Source organism: Phyllopteryx taeniolatus, chromosome 12, assembly GCF_024500385.1.
Source record: "Phyllopteryx taeniolatus isolate TA_2022b chromosome 12, UOR_Ptae_1.2, whole genome shotgun sequence".
NCBI lineage: Eukaryota > Metazoa > Chordata > Actinopteri > Syngnathiformes > Syngnathidae > Phyllopteryx > Phyllopteryx taeniolatus.
Window position 1 is genome coordinate 11,404,281 of NC_084513.1, and position 27,755 is coordinate 11,432,035.

General features: G+C 39.1%; 2 protein-coding genes across 3 annotated transcripts in view; both read right to left on the bottom strand.

Annotated features, from left to right (window-relative positions):
* Positions 1–548: 548 nt before the first annotated feature.
* Positions 549–22,166, bottom strand: LOC133486922 (activin receptor type-1C). Of its 2 annotated transcripts, XM_061792781.1 has the most exons (9): positions 21,894–22,152; positions 13,517–13,747; positions 7,696–7,947; positions 7,020–7,250; positions 5,340–5,507; positions 5,040–5,196; positions 4,749–4,873; positions 4,539–4,669; positions 549–3,445 (listed from the first exon to the last, which is right to left on the bottom strand). In XM_061792781.1, exons 1-9 carry the CDS (start codon positions 22,063–22,065, stop codon positions 3,320–3,322), a joined length of 1,593 nt encoding a protein of 530 aa, XP_061648765.1. In that variant the 5' UTR covers positions 22,066–22,152; the 3' UTR covers positions 549–3,319. The 2 variants fall into 2 exon arrangements, 1 of the variants encoding a protein (XP_061648765.1); XR_009791154.1 differs by lacking the exon at positions 549–3,445 and having other exon boundaries at positions 4,749–4,922; positions 21,894–22,166.
* Positions 22,167–26,667: 4,501 nt separating this feature from the next.
* The window catches only part of LOC133486653 (activin receptor type-1-like), a 50,383-nt gene continuing 49,295 nt past the window's right edge, over positions 26,668–27,755 (bottom strand). Inside the window, exon 12 of the mRNA XM_061792127.1 lies at positions 26,668–27,490. Within this exon, the coding sequence (XP_061648111.1) occupies positions 27,356–27,490 (135 nt within the window). The 3' untranslated portion in view covers positions 26,668–27,355. The remainder of the gene's footprint in view (positions 27,491–27,755) is intronic.

A 27,755-nucleotide genomic window follows, 5' to 3' on the forward strand; every position in this document is an offset into this window, starting at 1 on the left:
ATTTGACAGGTATTTGAACTTAAACCACTATTGCTCCAATCCTTTAATGGCAGCCATAAAACTTTAAATGACTCTCCTACAAAATAACAAAAAAATAAGTTAACCCACTACTAAGGTGCTTCCCATGAAATGCTTTGTAAACTTTGACTCAAACCACATTTGGGCCTCTTAACTCAATCAGCGCGGCACTGCGGTCTGCTGCACTGCTTCCTGCCTAACAGACGTCTTCGCATCATAAGCTTCGTCAGAAAACAGAAAGATGAGAATGAGTCACGGCCGTTAACAATCCAAAGGTTACCCGTATACACTGTGGAAGCCTTTATGCAATGATGATCAAAAGACTTTCACACCACACGCTTCTTTTGAAAAAATGACTGCATACTGCTCATTCACACACACACACACACACACAACAACAACACTTTATTGACTCTTTATAAATAGTGCAAAATGAAAGAGACAACACAATATCAATGACCACAGGAAAGACTCACAGCAGTCAAATCGAAGTAATCGGTAAAAAAACAAAAAAGACAAGATACATCACATTGGTGAATAAAGTGGAACATCTTTAATTTAACGCTGTCATTTTTCCAGACAATACTGGTTATATTCCCAACTTTACAACTTAAGGGCCATTCATCTTCAGGGGTTCCACCCTACAGCAGTCACATTAATGACATTTGTGATTTGTATTCCTATCAACAGATTAGCTGAGTACTTGCACATTACAAATCCCTCCGCTTTAGAAAGTCTTTATAATCTCAACAATCCATGCTTGGCTGGCATGGAAAAGCAGATATGACACAATGGAAGTTCAAAGCTTGGTTAGCAATAATTCAAAATCAAGCAAAAAAAAAAAAAGGGCATTCATTAATCCTGCATTTGGATTTCTTTACGGTGCTTTCAACACAAAATCCATGACAATAAGATGCAAATATGTGCTTTACATTTGCAACATTTATCCATGTCGTCTTTTAACACAGGTTTGGAAACAGTATGTTCCTTCACAAGTGATACAAGTGCATGTGGATGGATGTGGAGCCAGATGTCGTTTAAAAGTGATTGGGACTACAAACATGGAAAAGTTCTCTGCAGAATAACATTTTCACAAACAAGTTCAACATTGAAGTCCACATACACAAGCACCAGGGTGCACTTTCCCTTCTGCATCAGGTATTAGATTAGATGACCTAATTAGGTATTAGATCATCATATTTAAGTACTATTAAGTACTTGTTGTTCTTAAGCAGCTTCCTATGATGTTTTCCCTATTCCAGCTAACATTTGTCTGGTTTTCAGGCAACTTTGGTTTTTGAAAGTTAAAAATAAAAACACATAGTGAATAAATACATACATTTCACATTCATGGATGACCTTTGGTCTGTCCACAAACTAACATTCAGCTCTTTTCCGCAACGGAATGCTTTTAACTGTGCAAAATCTTTTTTAACATTCTTATAGCATGTGACTGTCAAGTCTTAAGAAACACAACAAATGAAAAATATGAAGATGTTTACCTTTTTTTTTTTTCTTCTCCTTCTTCACTGACAAGGCCAACTTGTCTTGTAATTCCAACATACTCAGGAGGCAATATTGAGCTAGCATGACCAGAGGGCTACACACATCATACATTTTTCTTTTTTCTTTTTGATGAGATTAAAGTGGAGAGCTGGAATCAATTTGCAGTGGAACCTCTAAAGTCAAACACCAACAAGGTCATACAATTCAAAATTGGAACAAAATTTGGGGGAAGATTATGTGTGTCTACAACAAGTATAAGGATTCATTTCGCACTTTTTATTTATTTTTTGCTTTTTCTTTTGTCTTTTTTTACAACAAGTATTCAGAAGAAGGACCACCCTCAACTTATACGCCAGCAATTTCATGAAGTTAAGCGGACTTGCATTCAAAGCAAAGGGGCGGATTTACCATGAGGTAAACACAGGCAATTGCCTGGGGCCCCGAGACTTCCAGGGGTCCCCAAACGTCTCATGAGGTTTTTGCCTCAGTGGTCATCCGGCGCAACTGCAAGATACTGGTTTGCCAACCACCAAATAAACTACACAAGAATAGGAAGAATTGTGAGATACTACTTGGGCCATTTGTACCACTACAGCGAGCTAGCTAATGCTATCCCCTGGCCAACGCCCATCCGCCGGCTGAGAGGAGCCCCGGAAGCCTGTTACCTTGTGAGCTAGCTCGTGAGCTAGCTAGTGGCTAGCGCCTCTTTTAACACATTCACTGCCATTGACGGCTTTAGAAGTCAAATATCCATGTTAACTGGGAAGGCTGGCAGTGAATGAGTTAATGATTTCTGGTGGGAAAAAAATGCTCCAAAATTTTAAATAAAATAGATTTTGATCCGAGTTGGCGGCACGGTGGGCGACTGGTTAGAGCGTCAGCCTCACAGTTCTGAGGACCCGGGTTCAATCCCCGGCCCCACCTGTGTGGAGTTTGCATGTTCTCCCCGTGCCTGCGTGGGTTTTCTCCGGGCACTCCGGTTTCCTCCCACATCCCAAAAAACATGCATTAATTGGAGACTCTAAATTGCCCGTAGGCATGACTGTGAGTGCGAATGGTTGTTTGTTTCTATGTGCCCTGCGATTGGCTGGCAACCAGTTCAGGGTGTACCCCGCCTCCTGCCCAATGACAGCTGGGATAGGCTCCAGCACGCCCGCGACCCTAGTGAGGAGAAGCGGCTCAGAAAATGGATGGATGGATGGATGATCCGAGTCGTGAAAAGGATTGTATTAAGACTATAAGCGGTTCCACTATAAATGAACTTTGCCTTTCATCTCCTTCTTAGGAAGTTACTGCGGTAAAAGAATAGTTGCTGAATCACTGCTGCCCCCTGTTGACTTGAAGTGTGAAATGCAGAGCGCCTCTTTTCACAGAGCATTTGGACATTTGACTTAACAGACATTGTCATGCAAATTGTCAAACATGTCCTATGCAAGTGGCATTTAAAAGTAAGTATGGTTGTCTTACAGTAACTTTCACAAATAGCACACTACTTATCTTTTAAAACACTGTGTTCGCTACAAGACATGGCACAACAAGGTGACTAGGAGCAATTTTAGGGCACTTCAATATGCGAGGTAGCAAGGTTTATACATTAGTCATGTTTTTATATGATCTGTTTGGTTCTATAGACCGCAACATTGGTGCTAAGCTGCCACAGGCACCTCACGATTTTTTGGCACCGACAACAAACTCAATCGACTGATTGTATTTTGAATACCATGTGGGTAAAATCCCAGTGTGGTCCCAGTCCAGCAGCACCATCGCTGAGCCGGCTTTGTGGTGAGAAATGTCTCTACTCTTTGACCTCCCTGACAGCAGACAGTGGAGCCGTGGTCTTCTTGACCCGCAGGGCGGTGAGGCGGGCGGCAGGGTTGGCGTACCAGCACTCTCTCATCAGTTTGCCCATCACACGCAGAGCCTAGCTTGTCAACATAGTACACATGGAGACATTGTTTTTTTTTTTAGTTTCAAAAAGGTGTCTAATAACATATTTGTTATGCTTTAGTGAAAATAACTGGGGATGTGTATGTTCAGAATTAACCAATCACATTTAAACCCATGTTAAATGTGCCTCTGATAAACCCCAAATCAAGTTCAGCAGTTTTAGTATGCTTTTCCTGACAAGCCATGGTCCGCAGACCTTCCACAGTCTCAGAAGGATCTGACTGTTCAAAGGTATCAGTCAGGAAAAGGGTACAAAAGAATTTCTTAGGCTTTAAATATACAGTGCATCCCCGCTATTCGTGTTGGATTAGAGATCAGGCTGGACCACGAATAGTGCAGAACAGCTTGCTGCAGTCACAACTTCAGAAATAGGCATACAGTATAAGATAGTTCCAAAAAAATAATTATTGGAGTAAAAAAACACTAAAATCATCATAATTGCCTATATTAGTAGTTTAAACCATACGCAGTATTCCCACACATAGTGTACTATATTTGCAAATAGCTACTTGTGAATTCACCAATTCACAGATTTTTATATTTTTTACCTATCTTCCATTATTCACAAAAAAAAAAAAACGGGGAAAAAAAAACGCCTTTTTACTGTTTTTGTGCTCATGCCAAAGCCCTGTCTAATATAAAAGTAATGCTTTGGCGCCATGTTGTGCCAATGAACTGTATTGTCGTGAGAGGAGGAGCTTCTATTAGACAAAGCCCTGGCTAACAGAATAGTGGTACTTTGTCATCATCTATAGGCAATTATAATCGTATAGGGGGGGTCAATTAGTCATGTATTTTCGCTATTTGTGGCAGTTTTACATATTATTATGTATTTTGAAAAAATGCACCGTAAATATGCGTGCCCATGCGGCAAAGATTCTGTAACTTTCACTAAACACCAAGGTTTAACTTTATTCCTGTACAAAGCTTGTCTCTCAGTTGAGATGTACTTCCTTTACACCAATTATTAAGTTCCTATTTAGCCAGGGATTTTGCGCCATCTAGTGGCACCTTTAGGCATTAAAGAAAGAGCAGAAAAATGATCAGACTGATGAGTTGTAGCTCACCTCACAGCTCTGCCACTGGTTTGGAATGTTTGGTCGCAGTTTCTGCTCGCACACCACCTTCCTCATGTCCTCCACAGAGGGATCTGAAGGCACCAGGTCATAATAAGGCAGCTGGAAATCTTCGTGAAGTCCTGTGTGAAAAGACTTTAGGTTCAGCTTGACTTTTTACACTTTTTACACTGTGTGTGAGGATGGCGGAAGGTACTGTACCTCTCACTGAACATCTTCGAGCCAGTTCCCAGAACACTAGACCCAACGAGTAGATATCCGCCCGCTTGAATGACTCAAAGTTGCTCACGTTGATGGTCTCGTCCAGGATTTCAGGGGACATGTACCTGCAGAAGACAACAGGACTTGGGCCTATTGACTTCTTGGTATCTGCTTCTGGGAGGTAAACATGATGTGAAACTGCATCCATCCACTTTCCATATGATGGAAGGATGAATATTGTTTTACAATAGCAAAGTCACGGTAGTGCGTGTTCACTGAGGTATGTCCAACCTCTTGGTTCCCACTCTGTGGTTGGTCGGGATGTCTATGCTGTTGGTGCCAGAGTCGTGTTTCACGGCCAAGCCCAAATCTGCGATGACCGCGGTGCCGTTTTTCTTCACCAAGACATTTTTAGACTTCAGATCCCTATGAGCGATGGCTGGCTTCCCTGCAAACGGAACAGAACATTAGTAAGGGTACATACGGTTACTGGCCGCAACATTAGGTATACTGTATTTAAAGAGTTTGTATAAAATATTCCTAAATGCTTAGACAGGTATTTATTTATATAATGTGTACAGATGCACCTACCTTGTGTGCCAATGATCTCCATGTGGAGATGAGCCAGGCCGCTGGCGACAGAGAGAGCGATGGCGACCATGCTCTCCACCGACACTGTGTACCTGTTCAGGTAATCGAACAGCGAGCCGTGCTCGTGGTACTCGGACACCAACCACAGTTGAGTCCACGAGCCGTTATCTGCAACACACCGTATGCAGTCAATAGACAGCTACCAGCTATTATCATCCTCTTTCTCCATGCTGTCAAACGGTGGATGTCAAAACCTTTTACACCTAGCGCCCCTTTCATAAATACTTTTTTCACCAAGTACCACCATCATGATCAACTTTAAAATACAGGAGCATAGTGGACTGAAGTGTTCATTTAAAAAAAAAAAAAAAAAAAAGGCACGGCTTTTAGTTCTACACAGTATATTATTCAACCGTTAGTTCTGACCCAGCAAATAGATTGGACGAGTCATTCAATGAGTGATTATGATATACTGTAAAGTACGACAACACTGGGACTTTCCATACTGTATCATTCTGCTTCACAGGTGTTCTACACTTTTAAATTGGCCTGTACATCAGTTGTCAGTGGCAATCTTACGTTGCAGTGGTTTGTTAAAAACTTATTTCCTTTTTTTTAAACCTGTCCTGTTCAGCTGCATGCATGGCCATGCAGAATGGTGGCTCTGTATGCCTTTTGTGCTGGAACAGTTTTGCTGTGCAACAGGGGAGTTTGAAATACTCCCTCTGCTTATTTTTTAATTTTTTAAACTATTGTGATGTTTATTGAACATGCAGCTGGACAGAAATGTGTTTTAGGGGACAGACAGAGGGATAGAACAGACAAGGGGACGAGGGGTACGAACCACAGCAGAACAATTTTTAGACGGAAAGTATTCAGACCCCCTTAAAATTTTCACTCTTTTTTCACTCTTACAGCCATTTGTTAAAATCATTTAAGTTCATTTCCCCCCCCCCCCTCATTAATGTACACACCGCACCCCATATTGACAGAAAAAAACGGAATTGTTGAAATTTTTGCAGATTTATTAAAAAAAACTAAACTGAAATATCACATAGCCATAATATACTATTGTATCCTTAACTATTTATTTTTGTGGAACCAAATTACTGATTACAAAAACAACAAATCATTTGTTGTCGTTTACTACTGTTAGCTAATAAATGGTGCTTGTCGAACTGTTGCATAAAAGAAATAGCACACTCAAGGTTGTGATGTACTATATATTATCACAGCTGTGATTATCTTTGACTGAATCACAGCCTTGATGATATAAAGTACAGCATCGCTCCCTTTCATGTGATATTGCTCAATTATATATTCTTTTAAGCCACTGCAACATTGTGCAACAGTTAGAACATTAACACTGCGCTTAAATGTAGGGTGGAAAAATGTTCTTCAATAATGATACCATGAAAATGTATTGCACATAGAATTTCACCTAAATAACAGTTTGAAAACACACATTTTTAAAAGTTTAAATGCAACTGTATTGTACTGAAAAGTTAAATACAAATGAATTGTACCCAAAAAAAACATTTACTGTACTGGACTACAAAAACGTTAGTCACTGTAACATTATGCAGAGTTTAAACTTTCATTTCAGTGATTCTTCACACACCACTAGAGGGAGCCGGCATAACACACTTTGAGAATCACTGCTGTGTAAGGCTCTGCTACCTTTGTTGTCAGCCGCAATGAAGCCCAGGATATTGTCATGTCTTAGCATGATGGTCTGATAAATCTCCGTTTCACGGAACCAGGACCTCTCGTCCCTGGTGGAGAAGATCTTCACGGCCACGTCCTCTCCCCGCCACTTTCCTCGCCAAACCTCGCCGAAGCGACCCTTTCCGATGCTCTCCTGGAGAACGATGGTCCGGGCTATGGTTCGCTGGACCAGCAATGGAAGCCCTGCATAAAGATGTGTCCACCATTGCACATTTATTTTTTCATTAGGCGAACCCCAAATTCTAGCCCTTTATAGGGCGAGGATAACCTTTTTGGTAGTGGACACCACATACTGTACCTACTTTAAGTAAAGAAGACTCTCCTGATTATCTATCACAACCCAGCCTAAACTAAGTTCATCCCCCACATACGTAGCTAGCCTCTCAGTCGAGATGTACCGCTTCAACGAGTGGTGCCTTGAGATATGAGTTTAATTCGTTCCATGACCACATTCGTAACGCAAAACACTCAAATCATCTTTCCCCATTGAAATGAATGGAAGTTCCATTAATTCATTCTGGCCTCGCCTCAAAAAACAAGAAACATTTTTGTAATATATTTTAGAAAGGAATATACAGTCATAGAGACACAAAAGAGAAAGAGTCAGCAGCAGTTAAGAGAAGCCAACCTGATCCCGAGCCGGAGGTGCTCATGTCGTAGATGAGATCTTTGAGACATTTGTCAGGCGACATGAGCATGTGGTCGTCCAGGGCCTCCTCCGGGTCGTGTTTGTGCGCCTGGCTGTAGGCGCAACGCTGACGCTGCACCACAAACGCCCCCAGCATGACGCCAACGCATAGCAGGCACGAGGGCACCACGATCACCACGGCCAACTGCAACCTGCTGCCACTGCTGCTGTCGCCATCTTCCAAAGGCCTCTCTGATGAGGAAAGGCAAGGCAAGTTTGTGTCGCGCCAATCATACACAAGGTAAATGAACCCATACTGATATACAGAGGCAAAGAAAGATAAGATTAATAATGATAAATATGAATGACAATATATACAGTTTACAGTGGTGCCATGAGATACAAGTTTAATTTGTTCCGTGACCATGCTTGTAATTCAAAACACAAATCAAATCAATCTTTCCACATTGAATTGAATGGAAACGCCATTCATTTCAATCCAGTCGCCCCTAAAAAAAAAAAGTGTAATGTGTTTTAATAAGAAAGATATCATACTATTGTCATAAGATTACACTACTACTGTAAAACATGCAGTAATTATATAATTAAATAGAATGTAAACAATTGAAACAGTTTTTGGCATACGGACACAAATGGCCACGCCTCGGTAAGCTGCAGTAATTCTAGTTTTTCTACACAGGGAATAAAGAATATATGCTTGTGAGTATGGTTATATTGTTTGTCTATATCTGTCTACAGTTGCTGCTCCATTGTTGGTGTTCAAATATCCCTCAAATTAATTAATAAATATCCTTGCAGCATCATAAACTAGCGGACTTCAAGGCAAAGTTATGGGGTTGTTTTAAATACACAAGGTGTAATCCTCTTTGTTTGATGGCAATAAACAAGTTGAAGCTTCTTTTTTTCAAGAATTGTTCACTACCTGCCAAACTGCTGCTGATTGTGAAGTGAGTTGCGTTTACTGCCACCGTGCAGGTGGAGAAACAACTCGTATCTCAGGTTTTTACTCCCAACTCAAAGGAAAACTCGTAAGCCGGGTCATTCGTACCGCAAGGCACCACTGTATAATATCTAAAAGATAAAAAAAAGAATTATACATAATTATTTTAATTAGTAAGCTGGATTAATCAAAATAGAAAACCACATGAAAATCAAGATAAAATGCCAACATAAAAGGAAAGCAGCAAATGAAAAGATAAAACTAAACATTACAATTGAAAAGCAAAAAAAAATAACGACCTAAAAAGCAGCAGTCAACCAAGTTTTCAGGCCAAATTTAAATGGTAAAAACTGATTTTCAAAGACTTTATGTTATCATGATTTATTAACACTTTATTAGCATGTTTATATTTTTTATTTAATTGTCAAAATCATCCATTATAAAGGATTAAATCAGGGTTTTGTCCTTGAAACTGTCTAGAATTCATTGCAGCTGACTGTGATAAGTGCACCCTCTGCTGGTATTTGAAGACAATTATCTAAAGTGACACAGCGAGTGGTCACACAGCCACACAGTCAAGAGGTTCTCCAAGAACTTCCTTCTTCATTCCACAAACTTGCCTGTCAAGTTAATTGAAGACTCTAAAATGTCTATAGATGTGAATGTGAATGGTTGTTTATTTTATATGTGCCCTATGATTGGCTGGCGTCCTGTCCAGGTTGTACCCCGCTTCTCGCCCAAAGCCAGCTGAGATAGGCCCCAGCTCACCCATCACCAGAATGAGCACAAACACTAAGACAAACTTGAACTGGACGCAAAAACAAAGAGATTGAAGATTCCGCAAACTTTGTATGTCGTAACAAACATCTATGGCGCTGCCCAATAATAAGCAAAAACCACTGCTTTTAGTCTAATAAACTTTCCTCCACACAGTAAAAAACAACAACACGATGCATCATATCTTGACATGCACGCAGGTGTTAAGTGTTTGTGGCCTTTTCTGTGCCTGACCTTTATTTGGCTCTGTGGGTGGACACATGAGCCCTGGACACAAACAAGAGCTACACAGAGTACTCAGCAGCCACAACTATAGCTAGGGCACAACAGTGTACTACACAGAGGGACACCAACAGCCGAAAGCTTTTGATCCAGTCTGCCATGTAATTCTAAAAACTAACACAAATTTATAGAAACTGTTAAAAAAAACAAAAAAACTGGGGGCAGTATAATCCATCCATCCATTTTCTGTATTGCCTATCCTCACTAGGGTCAGACATTTCGATATACATGGAGCCGGGCAAAACTCCCAAGTCGAAGCAATATTAGTAATATATTGACAAGCAATAGAGAATATAAGTATATACATGTGAGTATTGTTATATTATCTGTCTACGTGTTGCTCCTCCAATTATGTTCAAATATGCGTTGCTTAAAGTGTTATAACACCACCACATAGAAACCATATGTTAGTCCGTCTACAGTGTTTTGCATTGTGTGTTACCATTAAGCTAAAGAGACTTTTTTAAGGCAAAGATGTATGTTTTTTTTTTTTTTTTTTTTTTAAATACACAGAGACTAATTCCCTTTGTTTGATGTTTAGTTGGACAGTAAACATCACCTGGGAGCGGCATTAAGCAGCTTGAAGCCTCTTTTTGAAGAGTGGTTCACTCTTTGCCAAAATGCTGTTTGTTGTGAACTGAGTTAAGTTCACTGCCACCAGAGCGCTCATAGCTAAAAAAAAAAAAAATATTATAATAATAATTCTCCCAAATCAAAGCAAAACATTGGCCGAATGACGGCTCGCTTCTGGAAAAATGTCACTCGTATTTCAAGGCCCCACTCGATACTGTAATTTTTTTTTTAAAAAGCATGTCAAAAATGTGCTTTAAAAACATGATATAGCGGGGGAACACTGTTCAGTTCATTTATTGGATTTGCACATGTACCAACCTAATATTATGGCTGGTGACGCTTGACTGAATTGTAGTGCTCATGAAGTGTTTGCCAGCACAAAAACATGTTGATGGCCAAAAACATGGAGATGGCTCAATGTGCACTTGAACTCCATCACAGTTTCCTAAGACATCTTTGGCCTTTTCCCTAAATACAAGCCCTGCTGTGCGCCCTCCAATATGCTCATGTGCTGTAAAACTAACTTTGTCATTTTGTCTTCTTATCACAGTGTTCATGGCAAATAACACAAACGCATCATTTATACCAAGTGGTCGGAAACAACAAAGTACAAATACGAGAGGCAGCCATAAAGTAACGAGCCCAATTTAATTTAACCTACTAATAATTAGCATTTTTTTTCCAGAAATGTCCACAGTTTGTAGTTTAAATACTTGTTTGAAGGTTTATTAAAAAAAAAAAAAAGTTCTGTTTAAGCCTGTCCTCTTTCTGTCAGCCATTTTGTAAATTACGTCATTGTCGGATGCCTGAAGCAGAAGCAAAGAACTGTGATTGAAATTCTTGCACTGGAAGGGAAACCACGACTAAACATTTTGAAAAGGTTGCAAAATGTGTATGGGGAAGCTGTAATAAACTGCAGCACACTCAAAAAGTGGGTGTCCAGGATCAAAGGCAAAGAACAAGAGTCTGTTTTGAGTGACCTCCGTGACAAGCGAAGGAGCTTGTGAAGGCTGGACAACCATGGCCATGACCATACTCACTTGATCATCAGATTATCGGCTTTTTGGACCTTTAAAAGAAGAAGGCGTTAGGGGTCACTTCTCTGATGATGAGCAAGTTAAGGTGTACAAAATAAACTGGTTAAAAAGCGCACCCTTCTGAATTTTACTAAATTGGCATACACGCGCTTGTTCATCGATGGACACTCTGTGTTGAGAAAAAGCGAGATTATATTGAAAAATAGCGATGGAATCCCTACTTTTTGGGCATGTGAACATTTCTGCTGAAAGACAGAAGTTGCTGTCCTGAAAAATAATCCCAATTTTGCTATGAAGAGTCCTTTTGACCTCTGAACAGTTTCCATCGGCTGCTGTTGTCTAACTGCAGGTGTAATTAATCCCTCTCAGCCTTATGGCCGCCATCTAGCATTTATTTGGACTGTACAGTATTTAGAAAGAGAGGAGGAGGAGGGGCGGGTGTTTAAACACGGTCTCGTGGCCTGTGCCATCGCTGTTATGTCACAGGATCTAAGCAGGATCAGCATCAACCTCGTCTCGCCGGGGCCACAATGAGTGGGAAATCCCACAGCAATTGACTCCCTAGGCAAGGACGGGAACAAATGACGACGGCTAGAACAAAATTAATCTCTCTAGATGTCTTTACCGCACCAGCCACGACATTTGTAAATATGATTTGACAGTCACAAATGCAATTCATGTCTTGTACACTGAATCATTCATACTACCCGGTGGCAAATATGCCTTGGTTGGCAGGAAGGACAGCACCCCCACCAAATTCAGTCACCGGCAGCGATTCAGTTTGAAAATGTGTATGATCTAGCTAAGCAAAATTCTACTGCAGTTAAGAGTTAGTTGTAATGGTTTAAAATATACATTGTGTTTTGTGATATTTATGTTGTTGGAAAATAATTCTGCTGAGCAACAAGTAATCAGGCTAACATGTTACAAGAACAGGAAACCTCCCAATTTCGTTTATCTACGTTGCCCAGACTGTTAGCCTGTGCATCTGCATATTAGTGCAGTGGTGCCTTAAGATACGAGATAAATCTGTTTCATGACCACACGTAACTCAAAACACTCGCATCTCCAATCATCGTTGACCTTTGAAATGAATGGAAATTTCATTTATGCGTTCCAGCCCCCCAAAACAAAATGTTTCTGTTGTGTTTTAATAAGGAAACATTGCACTCTATAATATTGTGGTTTATAAAAACATAGATTAATAACATAATAAAATAGAATGTAAAGAATTAAACATTTAATGCTGCAATTCAAGTAATTGTGCTGCTCCTTCTGGTGTGCCTGCCTTGGCCACCGGGAGGCAGTATAATACAATCATGCTGACACAAATAACCAACAATACAGCTCTATTACAACTGTGACTCAGTAAAAATTTGTTGAGGCAAAGTTATATCGTTGTTTTAAGTACACAATGTGTAAATGTATTTGTTTCATGTTTAGTATGGCAGTAAACTTCAACTGGGAGTGCCATTAAACACCTCAAAGCTCCTTTTTTCGAAGGATTGGTCACTATTTGCCATGATTGCTTATTGTAAAGTGAGTTTACTGCCACCATGCAGTGCTCGTATCTCAAGTTTGCCCTCGCAAGTCAAAGCCAAAAAATGGCTGAGTGACAGCTCATGTCTTGAAACACTCCTAAGTCAGGTCACTCGTATATCAAGGCACCACTGTATACGTGAATGCTATTCAACATCCATCCAGCCATCCATTTTCTGAGCCTATCCCAGCTATCATCGGGCAGGAGGCGGGGTACACCCTGAACTGGTTGCCAGCCAATCGCAGGGCACATACAAACAAACAACCATTCACATTCACACCTTGGGGCAATTTAGAGACTTCAATGAACCTACCATGCATGTTTTTGGGATGTGGGAGGAAACCGGAGTGCCCGGAGGCACGGGAGAACATGCAACTCCACAGGCGGGGATGGGATTTGACCCGGTCAGAAGTGTGAGGCAGACGCTCTAACCAGTCGTTCACCGTGCCGCCTGCTATTCAACATCTTTCATGAAATATTGATAGATTTGATGGATGTTTGTCCAACATGCCATCTTGTGATGTTTATGTTATTGTCAAATAATACTTTGTGGCAACACGTGGCCGGACTAACATTTTACATGAACAAGGACGACTAGAGGGTGGGTTACATGAACGACTTACAGTACAGTAATGGCTGGTGTGAGCGTACCGGGTTGTAAGTGCAGCGTTTCGTTGTTGCAGAAGTCGGTGAAGCAGCAGTTCCTCTTGGCGATGTTGGGGGAGCTGTAGCAGTACAGCGGACCTCTCATCTCGGACGGCGACAGGCAGGACTTGAGCGTCTCCTCTCGTCCGTCGATCAGCATCACCGAGTTCCAGCAGGCGCCGTCGACGGACGTCTCGCAGGCGTGATTGTCGCACAGCTGGCACACGCATTTGAGACCTGAAACAACAACAGCACACATAACATAAAATACAAGGGTAAAAGTAGTACTCATTCAACACGTGTACTTAAGTAAAAGTACAGCCGTGCTTTGAGATTCAACTTTAATTTGTTGCTTGACCACGCTCGTAACTCAAATCACACATATCTCAAATCATCTTTCCCCATTGAGTCAATGGAAATGTCATTAATCTGTTACAGCCTGCCCAAAGAAACAACCAAAAATGTTTGTAATGTGTTTTTAGTGAGAAACAAAATCCTTTTGAAATCGAAAGTGAGGATAACACATCATAGATTGTTATGTTTTTTCCTGCATATAAAAAGGGAGTATGTTGCTTTTGGGAAATCAACGAACTGTTATAGAGAACACAAACTTTGATTTCCGCATGTAACAAAAACATTTTGAACTCTGGAAAAAAAAAATAACTCAGTTGAAGCTTACTGAAAAAAAATCTTTATTGGAGTCCTCCTCGTGTTTATGATATTAAACCCAAACATAAATTATCCACCTACAGGAAACCAAAAATGCTGTCTGCTTCTGTGTTCCGTCATCAATTTGTCACGTGTAGAGCGTGCAGTTAGCTGTCACCTTGACTTAAAAAGGACTATTTCACTTAATGTAAAATATATATTTGCAAAATAATAGCCAATTAAAATATTTATTTTACCTGGTTAGTGATTTTTTTTTGCTCCTGAACCTCAGTGCACAGTGTTGGCACACCTTCATTACCTTCACCTTCATCTTCACACACACGATTGTAAACTGTCATCTGTGAGGCGTGAGTTGTTTGTTTTTAATATAGTCCGTATAGCACGTAGCACATTATATATATATTTTTTTTTCTCCAGAAACTTTCTCTTTTCTTGGATTTATCCATAGTTTGCCTACCGGGGGTTGAATAGCTCAATAAATCAGGTGTAAATAAAAAATAAATCAGCAATTGTGATGCATATTTTGAGCGACAGAGAAAAACAAAACAAAACCAAAAAAACCTAACTTTTATTTTATTTTAATGTTACAAGAAGACCATAATCTTCCAATTTAGAATTAGATTTGAAGCACCAAAGAACTCATTTACATGACTTACTCATGACTGTATTTATTTTGCAAAGTCACAGAGAGCCACAACAGAATGATGAAAGTATCACATGTGGCTCTGGAGCCACCGGTTGCAGACCCCTGACCTCAGGACAGTATAAGACAGGCAGACACACATGTTGTACTGGAGACTCTGGACTTACTTCAGGTGTACCTGACAGAGTGTTTGTCACTTTGGAAGCAGACCCGTTATGTAATGGCGGCCATGTTAAGCGGCTGTGGCTGGTGTGGAGGAACAGGAGTAATGCCTCTTAGTTTAACACCCACATAATCTCGTGTTCCACCTGGAGCTGCTGTCATGCTTTGTTTGAAAAGTACGTCCCTGATCCATGCGAACGCGCCATTTAATCATCATCATTTCATTTTCATTCAACTGTGCATTCTTTCATTCATTCATACATATTCTGAGTCTTCAAATTACCTAACATATGGAGCAGATGCATTATAATTAGGAATTTAAGATGCACTTCAGAATTCTAGCGAGACTTGGGGCTTTACGTGTTTTCGTAGACTGTGTATCCGTGGCGTGGCACGTACGCCGGCGGATTCAGATTTTCGTGCAAGCGCAAGTCTCTATGCGCATGTTTGCAAATTTGGCAGACCGTTCTGCGCCAAGTTTGGCATCTCGGCGCAGCAAATGTGTGTCCTTTGACATGCACCCGACGTAGTGGCGATTTGGTGACAGAACGTCCATCTACACTTACGCCTGCTCATACCACATCTAAGTCCGACGCAGTAGGTCATAGGTGTCAAACTCAAGCCCCGGGGGCCAGATTCGGGCCATCACATCATTTTATGTGGCCCGCGAAAGCAAATCATGCTCGTCAACTCATAATAATAAACAATAATGTTGAGATATTGCATTTTTCTGTTACCAAACCCTTCTTCTACAGTAACTTAAACAATACTTGAACAAACTATTATCCTTGTCTTCTGATTTCAAAACTAGTTATCCCTCAATATGATTTGGTGATTAAACATTTGACTGTTCTGACGGCCCTCTGAGTGAAATCATAGCTACAATGCGGCCCGAGACAAAAATGAGTTTGACACCCCTGCAGTAGGTAGACCAATAGGCGGGTCTAGCCTAGTTTTGAGAGGGCTCAAGCACCCCTAAATTAAATCCCAGCACCTCTGGCATTTGAGAGATGATTGATTGCTCAGAAAATTGTTTGTTCCACCCAATCACGCCAACCTGTCCCCGACTAAGCTCTGAGCGCACTATCTGGACTGAGCTATATGTTGCTTAACAGTGATATACAGTCGTGGTCTAAGTACCTGGCTCAAACCAGAATATGTGGAACATTTCTTAACTTCTACCACTCAGTAACAGCACACTATTATTATTACCATTCCTCATTTTTTCTCTATTTATTCGTAGCTCATTGTTGATGTTGTTAGGTAGGATTTCATTGATGTTTCTTTATAGTGAGGTTTTAATTGGAATGAGAGAAGGTAGCTGTTGTGTCATGTGCATGTGTTAATATTAAAGCCAAGGTGCTAGTGACAAGCTAATTGACTGGATGCCAATTAATATTATAACTCCTATCAGAACACAGAGGAGCAAAGAGAGGATTATATATACACAGTATTAGTACTCAAAGCATTCACTTTCTGATCTGTGCAGATTTACACTACCTGCCGCGCCGGATTTACACCGGTCACGAAAATGGAGCCTTTGGTCACTTGTTGTGTGACAATTAAAATATGAACTCACAATTCATTGATCAAGAGGTTTTGTCCACATGGTACAGCATATGCAGAAGCTTAAAGGTGGTGTGTGCGCGTTAGCCAGCTGGGGCAGTACAAAGGCCAATTCATACAGATATTTTCCTGCCTGGATGCGACAGCCAATCATACTATAGCTGGACGTGTCCTGCCTAAAACTCAAGTGGGACTGACAGTCATTTTTCGAAGAGGATAAACAATACAGTATGTTAATGTGAGTACTGTTATATTGTCTGTCTCCATGTTACTTGGTTGTGTACGTGTTGTGTTTGTTCAAATATCCGTTGCTTTAAGGGGTATAACACAGCCACATAGATGCTAATCATTGCTTATGTTAGCATTAGCCTTAAGCTAGTGGACTAAAGGCTAAGCTACGCGGTGGTTTTAAATACAAAATGTGTCACTCTTTGTTTTATGTGTAGTTTAACAGTAAACTTTGAGTGGCAGCTTGAAGCATCTTTTTTTTTTAAGAATACTAATTCTATCTGACACTGCCACCAGACAGTGCTCATATGTCAAGTTTGTGCTCGCAAGTCAAACTCATATCTCATATCTCAAATCTAAAAAAACTCACAGGTTGGATCACCTGTTTATCAAGGCACCCCTGTATAAATAAACTTGACCTGACATGATTTGGTAAAAAAAAAAAAAAAAAAAAAGACATTCCCGTAGCCGCACCTTTATCCTAAGTCTTCCTTGGATCATGCATGATGACTCTACCAAGTTTTGTGGGAATTGGTTTGTTATTTTTTGGGGTAATCCTGCTAAATGCATCCATCCATGCATGCGTGTGTCTTTGTGTAGGAAATGTGCACGTCGAATCCAAAGAATTCAACACAAAAACAGCAGAGACGTCACGCATAGCAACAATGTGACCGAGCCTCCTCTTCAATTTCTGAGGTTTGAGCTTGTCAGCAAGGAGGACCTTGAGCTAGGTTTATATATATATATTTTTTAAATTTTTATTTATTTATTTTTGCTCAAAGGATCTCAAGTATTTATCAAAATTCTTTCATCATTGGTCATCCGGCAGTTGCCCGGCAACAACTCGAGTCGAGCGCAAGTAAACAATTTGAGAAAATGAAAGGGAGGATATGACTGAGATTATTATAGTAGTCAATTAAATGAACTAGTCTGATATGTAATAGGAAACTGTTTTGGTTTGTTTGTTACTTGTTTTGGTGGCTCTAAGTCATCTGACACAGTACATTTGTGATAAGTAAATAAAAACTCACTTTCCTCTGCCATGTTAGTTTGCAACAATATCACATTTCCTGACATATAAATGCTAATAAACATCCATCCAGAGATTTTCTACGGCGTTTATCCGCATTAGGGTTATTCATGACTTTGGGGCAAAAAACGAGTTACACTCTGGACTGGTCGGCTGTCAATCACAGGGCACATGTAAACAAATAACCGTTCATATGTGAATCAAATTACATTGTAAAGTTTCCCCCCCCCCCCAATGTTGTACCTTTACTAAAATTAAAGTTTTCGTGATCCTTGTTTCATCATTTATTTGATATCCTTGATATCCAGTTAAACGTAGTACTAGTTTGCACTTTGTCCTACACTACACGACTAGTGTCGCACTAGTAAACAACTGTCTTACTAGTAATGTTTTTCCAGGACTAGTGCCACTTTTGGCCCATGAGTACACGAATAAAAACCTCACTAGTAAACTACTGTGATGGACTAGTAACACTGCTAGGCCCAACTAGTAACAATGTGTCACTCACTTGTTCCCTCCAGGACCCTACTAGTAGCACCAAAATGCCCACCGGTAGTTTTGCCTCATGAGTAACATATACAGTAGTTGTCCTACAAGTGTTCAGAAATGTCATAAAATAGTGGAAAGCAGGAGTGGGGAGGGGGAAAAAAAAAAAAAAAGTTACCAGTAAGAAAAAGTCATTTTATTAGTGTTCAATTAGTGTGCTGATATAATGGAAAGTCGTTTCAAATAAGTTAATGTTGTAGTTTTTGTACAAAAAGTATAGAAGTCACGGTCACATTCAGCCCTATGGACAATGTTGAACCTAACATGCATGATTTTGGAATGTGGGATTCGCAAGCAGGGATTGGAACGCAGATCCTCTTCACTGCGAGGCAGATGTGCCAACCACTCATCCCCGTGTTGCCGGCTTCCAGGGACCTTTTCCGAGAATTGTTTGAAATAAAAAGTCCCTCACTAAAGCATGTAATTTGTAAACCCTGAAGTGATGACTGGGTTTTATGAACACTTCCTCCCTGCCAGATTACGATGAGAGAAACACTCTCAACCCATTTTGGGCTTCATTAGGATGATGATGGATGGTGTCATTGTGTTTGCAGTTACAAAATGAAATGCAGGTGGACTTATCGATAAATGCGTCTCCTCGCACATTCAATCAGGTTTTTTAAAATTATTATTATTATTAAATATTACCATAAACAATAACATTTCCAAGAAGAAATATGCTGCTCCAAATAATATAGGGAACACTTAAACAACATGACGCAACTCCAAGTCAATCACACTTCTTTGAGATCAGCCTGTCCAGTTAGAAAGCAATGCTAATTGTGAATTCATTTCACCGACTATTGTGCAATCGGAACAGACAACAGGTGGTAATGAGAGGCAATTAGCAAGACAACTCTCGAAAGGGATGGTTCTGCAGGTGGTGACCACAGACCATTTCCTTGTTCTCATCCTTTCTGCGTGATTTTTTTGTTCACTTTTGCATTTTGGCTGTTCTTTCATCACTAGAGGTATTATGAGGCGGTGTCTACACCCCACAGAAGTTGCTCAGGTAGCGCAGCTCATCAAGGATGGCACGTCATGCGGCGAGAAGGTTTGCCGCATCTCCCGGCACAGTGTCGAGAGCGAGAGCACGCCAGGACACGTGGAGTGGGCCGAAGGAGGACAACGACCCAGCCTGCACGATGAATGCATCTATGTTATGGACTGGCCTGCCCGATCCCCAGACCTGAATCCAATCGAGCACATCTGGGACTTCACGTCTCGTTCCGTCCGTCAAACCCGCGTCGAACCGCAGACTCTTCCGGAGTTGACTATGCTCCGATCCGGGTCGGGGAAGACCCTCAGGAGAACATCCGTCGTCTCATCAGGAGCATGCCCCGGCGTTGTGGGCAGTGCATACAGGCCACGCTCACCACTGAGGCTCATTTGGATTTCCACAGAAGTTGGATCAGCCTGTGATCTGATTTCCCATTTGGATTTTGAGTGGGACCTCCATGGGATGAGGACTTTGATGCCCATGAATCATTCCAATGCTATTTTGTTCTCAACGGATTCCACTATGTAATGTATAAAGATGTTCAACTGCAACATCTCATTTATTGACATCTAGGATGTGTTAAGTGCTCCCTTTATTTTTTTGAGCAAGTGGTATTACCAGAAAAAAAGGAAAAAAAAATTGAGACAAAAAATATTACCAGCAAAGATTTTTGTAATTTTATGAGCAAAAAAAAAAAAATCATACTATTATCAGGGAAAATTTCAATTGTCTGAGAAGAAATATAAATATTACACAAAAAAGCAGTACTTTTTCTGGAAAGAAAAATGTTGTGAAATCTAACTATTGCCACAAAAATAATGCAATTTCGCCAGAAAGAAATACTACCAGAAAAATAACAGCAAAAAAAAAAAGAATAAATACTACTTGGAAGTAAGCTGGACTATAATTTCACAGTTAAAAAAAAAATAATCCAAAATATTACCCTGAAAGTTGTTGGATTTTGTACAAGAATATAGACCCAATATTATAAGAATAAATGTATTAAGATGAGGACTTTTGGACATTTTCATGGTAATTATACTATAATTATTATTGCAATACAGTTAATATGTCACATTATAATTATTATGAAAACGTTTAATTATACAACCTGACTTTCTATAGCAACTACATCCATATGAATATTATTTCCCCCCCATATAAATACATGACTGTCCTTGCCACTAATTTGTGATTACAGGTGATGTCCTGCATGTACATTCTCGGAGCTGTCAACAGCCACTTTGGAACAGAAATAATTATCCCTATGTGGTACATTATTGCACTTATTACACATTAATGCACAGTGCTGCATTTCTGCACCCCCACTGTTGCCCTATGTGTGACAGTAAGTCCCTCCGTAGACTGCAAAAAGGCAATGACCTCACGTCCACGCAGAGGTGGACTTAGCATTAGGCAAACAGAGGCCATTGCAGAGTTAATAAAGTTTTCCTCCATTTGAAGCAATGCTTATTGTTTTAGTCTCAATTCAGGTGCTTAAAAACCCATCAGGATTGTTTCCAGTGCTCCCTCTCCCTTCTCATGCAATGGACTATTCCATCTTCTTACTGCGCATGTGTTGACCTGATTCGGGACAAGGGTTGCAAAATACACGTTGAGTACTTTTACTCCTAATTTGAATTTACTGTCATTTGAACCGGAAAAAGACCGTTAGTCGATTGTCGAATGTACCCCTCAAAGCAAGCACAAACAATTGCGGCCATGACCAACGACAAACTGATCTTAGCTCCGCCCCCAGATACAGAGATCTTTGAACAATGACGATGTCATACTAGCTTAACATCGATAACCTCTCACTTGTATTAGCAAAATCCTTAAGATGCCGAGAATTAATACAATGATTCATTAATTAGATTTCTATTAGATTAGAGCGATTAATGAAAATGAAAATAGCGAGCGGAATTTAGCTCAATGTAACGGGGTAAATATAACGCCTTACTACCCACCTCTGCACTTACTGTAACATATTGCCGCTCTGTGTGGCCGCAAATATTGCAGATACCGGAAACCGCCACTGCTTTCTTGCCATGAAGTAGCACTACTGTCAGTGTCAGTCTAGGAGAATGCAGTCGTGATGGATTTCGTGAAAAGATGTGAGTATTAAAGCGCTCAAAACGGTTGAATAGTATATGTTCATTCATGTTCTTATCAATTAAAGTCAAAGCATAGAAATTACTTAAAGTTGCTCAGGAAATAGGAGTTTTCTCAAAAACCACTTTTTTTAGTTGATGATAAACAATATTACAAATCTGATGTGCAGGGCCCCAAGATGACGAAATACTCCTCTGAGTACAGTGCAGTACAGTACAGTATATTACAGTCACTGGACACAACATTAGGTACACCTACCCAATCCAAGGACATCTAGATGTTCGATTGATCAATGTTACTTTTATGAAACAATAAATGTCTCAAGACATTAACACAAAGCAGTCATGCTTGTACATGAGTCACACACAATAATAATAAAAAAAAAGACATGGTTTTCCTCGTGTGTGTGTGTGTGTGCGCTGGGTACCTGCGCTCAGCTGGGCCACACACAGCAAAATCCAAAGCGCGTTAAGGCTCTGCTTGCCGGGTCGAGTCATGGCAAGGACCGCATGGGTTCCCTCCGGCTGGACGCTGCTTCTCTGCTCGCTCCACGCGGCCGGCACGCATACACACACACACACACACACACACTCCCACATGCATACACACACAGGGGAGGAAAGTGTGCAACGCAATGAGTGAGAGCTTTACAACCCCTCCCCTGCAGGGAGAGAATGTAAGAGGATTACACAGCCTCAGACCACTGATGGAGACATGTGAAGCACAGCCACACACTACAATGTGTGTGGCCACTTGATTGATCGATTGCTTTATTCGAACACATAGGCAGAAATATATATGTGTATATATATATATATATATATATATATACATATATACGTATATACATATATACGTATATACATATATATGTATATACATATATATGTATATACATACGTATATATATATATACATACGTATATATATATATATACATACGTATATATATACATATATATATACATACGTATATATATATATACATACGTATATATATATATACATATATATACATGCGTATATATATATACATATATATATGTATATACACATATATATATATATGTATATACATATATATGTATATACATATATATATATACATATATATACACACATATATATACATACGTATATATGTATATACATACGTATATATATATATACATACGTATATATATATACATACGTATATATGTATATACATACGTATATATATACATATATACATACGTATATATATATACATATATATATGTATATATATAAATATATATATATATATATACATACGTATATATATATATATATATATGTATACATACGTATATATATACATATATATATATATATATACATACGTATATATATATACATATATATATGTATATATATACATATATATATATATATACATATATATATGTATATATATACATATATATATATATATATACATACGTATATATATATATGTATACATACGTATATATATATACATATATATGTATATATATACATATATATATATACATACGTATATATATATGTATACATACGTATATATATATACATATATATGTATACATACGTATATATATACATATATATATATATATATACATACGTATATATATATACATATATATATGTATATATATACATATATATATATATACATACGTATATATATATATATATATATATATATGTATACATACGTATATATATATACATATATATTTATACATACGTATATATATACATATATATACATATATATATACACACGTATATATATATATATACATATATATATATATATATATATGTAAATACATATGTATATATACGCTGTCTTGCAGATTTATTTTAAATAAGTGTTATTTCAGTTGTTACTCTATTTTTTTAATTATAATGTACAATATTTTTGGGTTATCCATTGCTCTTGAAGTCTCTCTCAAGAGATTATTTGTTTAAATGTTTTTAATTAAATGTTATTGTTTTAAAGGTTTTTTTAAAGACCTTAAAAATGTTCAGTGCCATACTGTAAATACTAGAAAAGTTATTTCTATTATCGTTATTAATATCCATCCTTACATCTTTACATAATGTACGTCCATGCATCAATCAGTCCGTCCACCTATACAGCCATCCATCCATATATACATATTGTACATACATCTATATAGAAATGCTCAATTGGTCGTGTTGGTAAAATGTTACATACATAGTACTCACCAAAAACAAATTAATAAATTTCAGTACTACAAACAAATTTAGAACTTGTTCTATGCACTTATTGATAAATGAGGCCCCAGGAGTATTGGTAATTGGTTGATGGGCACCAGCCAATCTGTGGGAGCCACAATTTTCATCTGTGATCGATCCCTGAAGGACTTTATTTGACCCCAAGATTAATTACATTTAATTAGCATTGAAGTGTTAAAGAAACAAAAGACAATTCCATTTTTTGGGAAGTTAGTAAAAATAGGTTTTTTTTCCTGGTTTCCAGGTTCAAGGTAAGAATTGTTATTTAGGGTGGTCCAAGTTAATATAAATTTAGCAATTAGGTCAATTTGACAAAAAAAAATTCTTTCCGAGGTCTTCAGTGTCATTTCATCGCAAAACCAGACAACGCCAAGAAATTAACTATCCGATTACACTGAGAGTAGTCGACCTACTGTAACATAAACTAACTCTTAATCCTAACTCGTCAAAGAAAGAGAAGTCACATTGATAGCCTGGAGTCGGTTATCTGCTTGGGTTTTTCATTTTTGTTGTTGTTGGTTTGATACAATATATGAGCACGACTATTCCGGGATCTACAGTACACTAACTTTTGCACTCGTAGCACTGGCGTGACCAACTTTTTCAGTTGGTCGCACCATTTTTTGAGGAGGTGCAGCATGACCATGGCATACCATAGTTTCGATTGACAGTGACTCGAGACATGAAATAAATGTTACTGTGAACAACACCTTTGTCCGCAACAAGCTGTAGCAGACAAAACAGGTCAATTAAATTTAAAAACCAAAACAAAAAAACAAAGGCTTTACTTTTAGTTGATCATTTGTTCGCCAGTTTTTATAGTGAGGGCTCTTAACCCTCTTCCTCTGAGAAAACCACTTAATTTTGAGTATTACTAAAACCATATGATTGAAATACATTTAAAATGATTGGATAAGTGTACCACCACCATATAAAAGTAACATTTATGATTATTCACACCATTTTGCAAATTATATCCTAGCAAAACAAATCGATTTACCTATTTAAAATCATAGTCCCAAACAGAAAATGGATAAATCAGTACTACTGCAATTATTGCACTTTATTTTAATGATACTTTGTTTTCCTAGACAATCCGCTTTAAAGGAGTCTGGGCTTTTGAATTTTGCACATACAGTATATTGATAGGTCTATGCTATAAAGAGGGTTTTAGATAGCTAGATTTGTTAGCTTTCTAACAAAGTTATGAAAACCTTTGCACTTAATAATGCCTCCACTCGAAAAGCCAGCCTCCTTTCGGTATCGCAACACCAGTCCAGTTCTGGAGGACACTAGAGCACCCCAGGTCTCCACCCAAAGAGGTCCCATCCAAATCTGGTGTTAGATTTAAAAATAATAGTCCCCTGAAATATGCATATTTTAATGTCATTACCCCCATCCCAGCCATCATCGGGCAGGAGGCGGGGTACACCCGAACCGGTTGCCAGCCAATCGCAGGGCACATACAAACAACCATTCACACTTAAGGGCAATTTAGAGTTGTCAATGAACCTACCATGCATGTTTTTGGGATGTGGGAGGAAACCAGAGTGCCCGGAGAAAACCCACGCAGGCACGGGGAGAACATGCAAACTCCACAAACAACCCCGGTCCTCAGAACTGTGAGGCAGACGCTCTAACCAGTCTTTCACCGTGCCGCCCCAAAAGGATTTTTTTTTAATCAGGGGTAATGACAGTGAAATGTGCAGATTTCAGAGGACTTTTATATTTAAATACAATATCAGATCTTTATCAAACCTCTTTTAGTGGAGTCCTTGGTTGGACTTGCGTCCCACAGATCTGGACTGGTCTTGCGATACCGATGGGATTATTTTTTCTACAATTTTTTGAAATAAGGTATACTTGCAGTCATGTATGTAGATTTAAAAAAACAAACAAACAAAAAAAACGACTGCATCTCAAGATTCGAAATAACCTTGCTGGTTGCAATCCTCTACTTTCTCAGGTGGACTGGTTGGGTTATGACAGAGAGCTTATTTAACAATTAATTTAAATCTGAAGCATTAACATACATGTGGGCCTATTATTAGGAGGCTTTTATTTTGAAGCTGGCTTTCACCGCTCGTTGGGGCTTATTACCGTAATGCCTAGTATGAACAAAATTAGGGGCGGCTGGCTTGACCGCAGTCCCCTCACACACACACACTCACACTCACGTATTTTGTGACAATCATATATAAAGTCACTTGGCGAAACAACTTTTTGGTCTTATCCATCCATTCATTCATTCATTTTCTGAGCCGCTCCTCCTCACTAGGGTCGCGGGCGTGCTGGAGCCTATCGCAGCTATCATCGGGCAGGAGGCGGGGTACACCCTGAACTGGTTGCCAGCCAATCGCAGGGCACATACAAACAAACAACCATTCACACTCACATTCACACCTATGGACATTTTTAAAACCAGTCTTAAAACCCGTTTTTATTTTCTGGCTTTTAACCTGGCTTAACATTCACGTTGATTTTGGTTTGTTTATCTTAATTTTTTTATTTATTTCTTAAAGTTTGATTGTTATCTGTATACAGCACTTTGTTTTCAGCTATGGTTGTGTTAAAGTGCTTTATAAATAACGTTGAGTTTAGTTTTTTCCCCCCAAATATATATTTTTGAACCTTTTTTGGATTGTAAAAATCTTTAAAACAGCTTTACAGATGCCACATGACGTCTGCGGTATCATCACAGTACCTAGTGGCATCACCTGTCATTTTTTTCTGAGGGGAAATACACCAGGCATCTATTTTAGGTGGGGCGGCTTTTCAGATGCCACGTCAGCCAGTGTGTGTTGCGGTAATGATGGCTGTGGCAACATTTTGTGTTACGTTAAGACCTTTTTTTATGACCTCTTGTCTTGAGGGGGAAAAAAGGAGGCATTTATGAGACAAATGAGCATCACAACAAACCAGAAAGATAGCATACTTGTTTTCTATTTAATTAATAGAAACCACTAGTTGCTATAAAATGTTAATGAAATATTTAAATATATAAAAAAAAAAAAAAAAACGTTGAAGTTTGACTTCATGAACTTGACGATGCACACGTTAAGACAGTATAAAGGCTTTACAGGCAAACTTACAGTACAGGCCTCCAATAAGGGCGGAGAAGAGGGCCGACCTCACCATCACCTAGCAGATATTTTTTATATTGTGTTCTTTTTAATGTGTGTGTGCAGAAGTAAAAAAAGAAGAAAACGTCGAGAGTATATATCATTCGACAGGTTCATATGCTTAGACTGAGAACTGTACTACTATTTATAGGACTGCTGACATTGGAAGAGTGATGCACTTTTTGCACAAGGCTAGAAACAAAGCAGAGAAAAAAATGTGATGTCACTAAACGCGACCTGTTTTCGAAACTGAGGATCCAAAACAAAACCCAAAGCAAACCCAAAGTTCAGGTAACAGCCAAAATCCAGTTTATAGATTGGGATTGCTTCATATTAAACGTCCTATTCCCACAAGCCCGGTAAGCCATCTTTGGATGCCAAAATGTCTCCCGCCAAGTCTTAAAATAAATACAGGCACGTGCCGCTATAAGGGCACGCGGCCCCTGTGAAAGGCATGTTCGTCCAGGAAGTACGGGGTCTCCTCCTCCTCCGCTCAAATGTCTGTTTTCATTTTGTCCACCGAGCTGTTGATCTTTGTCAGAGTCTTCTTGATGCGCAGCGCCGTCAGCCTGGCCGACGGGTTCTGATACCAGCACTCCTTCATCAGTTTTGCCATGGCAATTAAAGTCTGGGGGGTAAAAAATATGTATATTTTTTTTTAAAAAGGCACAAACACAAAGAAAAAGTTGCAGTTGTTTGAAGGTTTATAATTACCGTAACATCCATGCTAATGTCCATTAGCCCGTCAATGGCATTTCACATTATATGTTAGTGTTAACCTAATATGATTTTGAGAAGAAATATATAGTTTGGTTGAACATTTTGGTGTCGAAATATACAATGTTCAGTTTTGCAGTAAACGTCGACTGGCAGTGACGAATGAACAGCTTGAA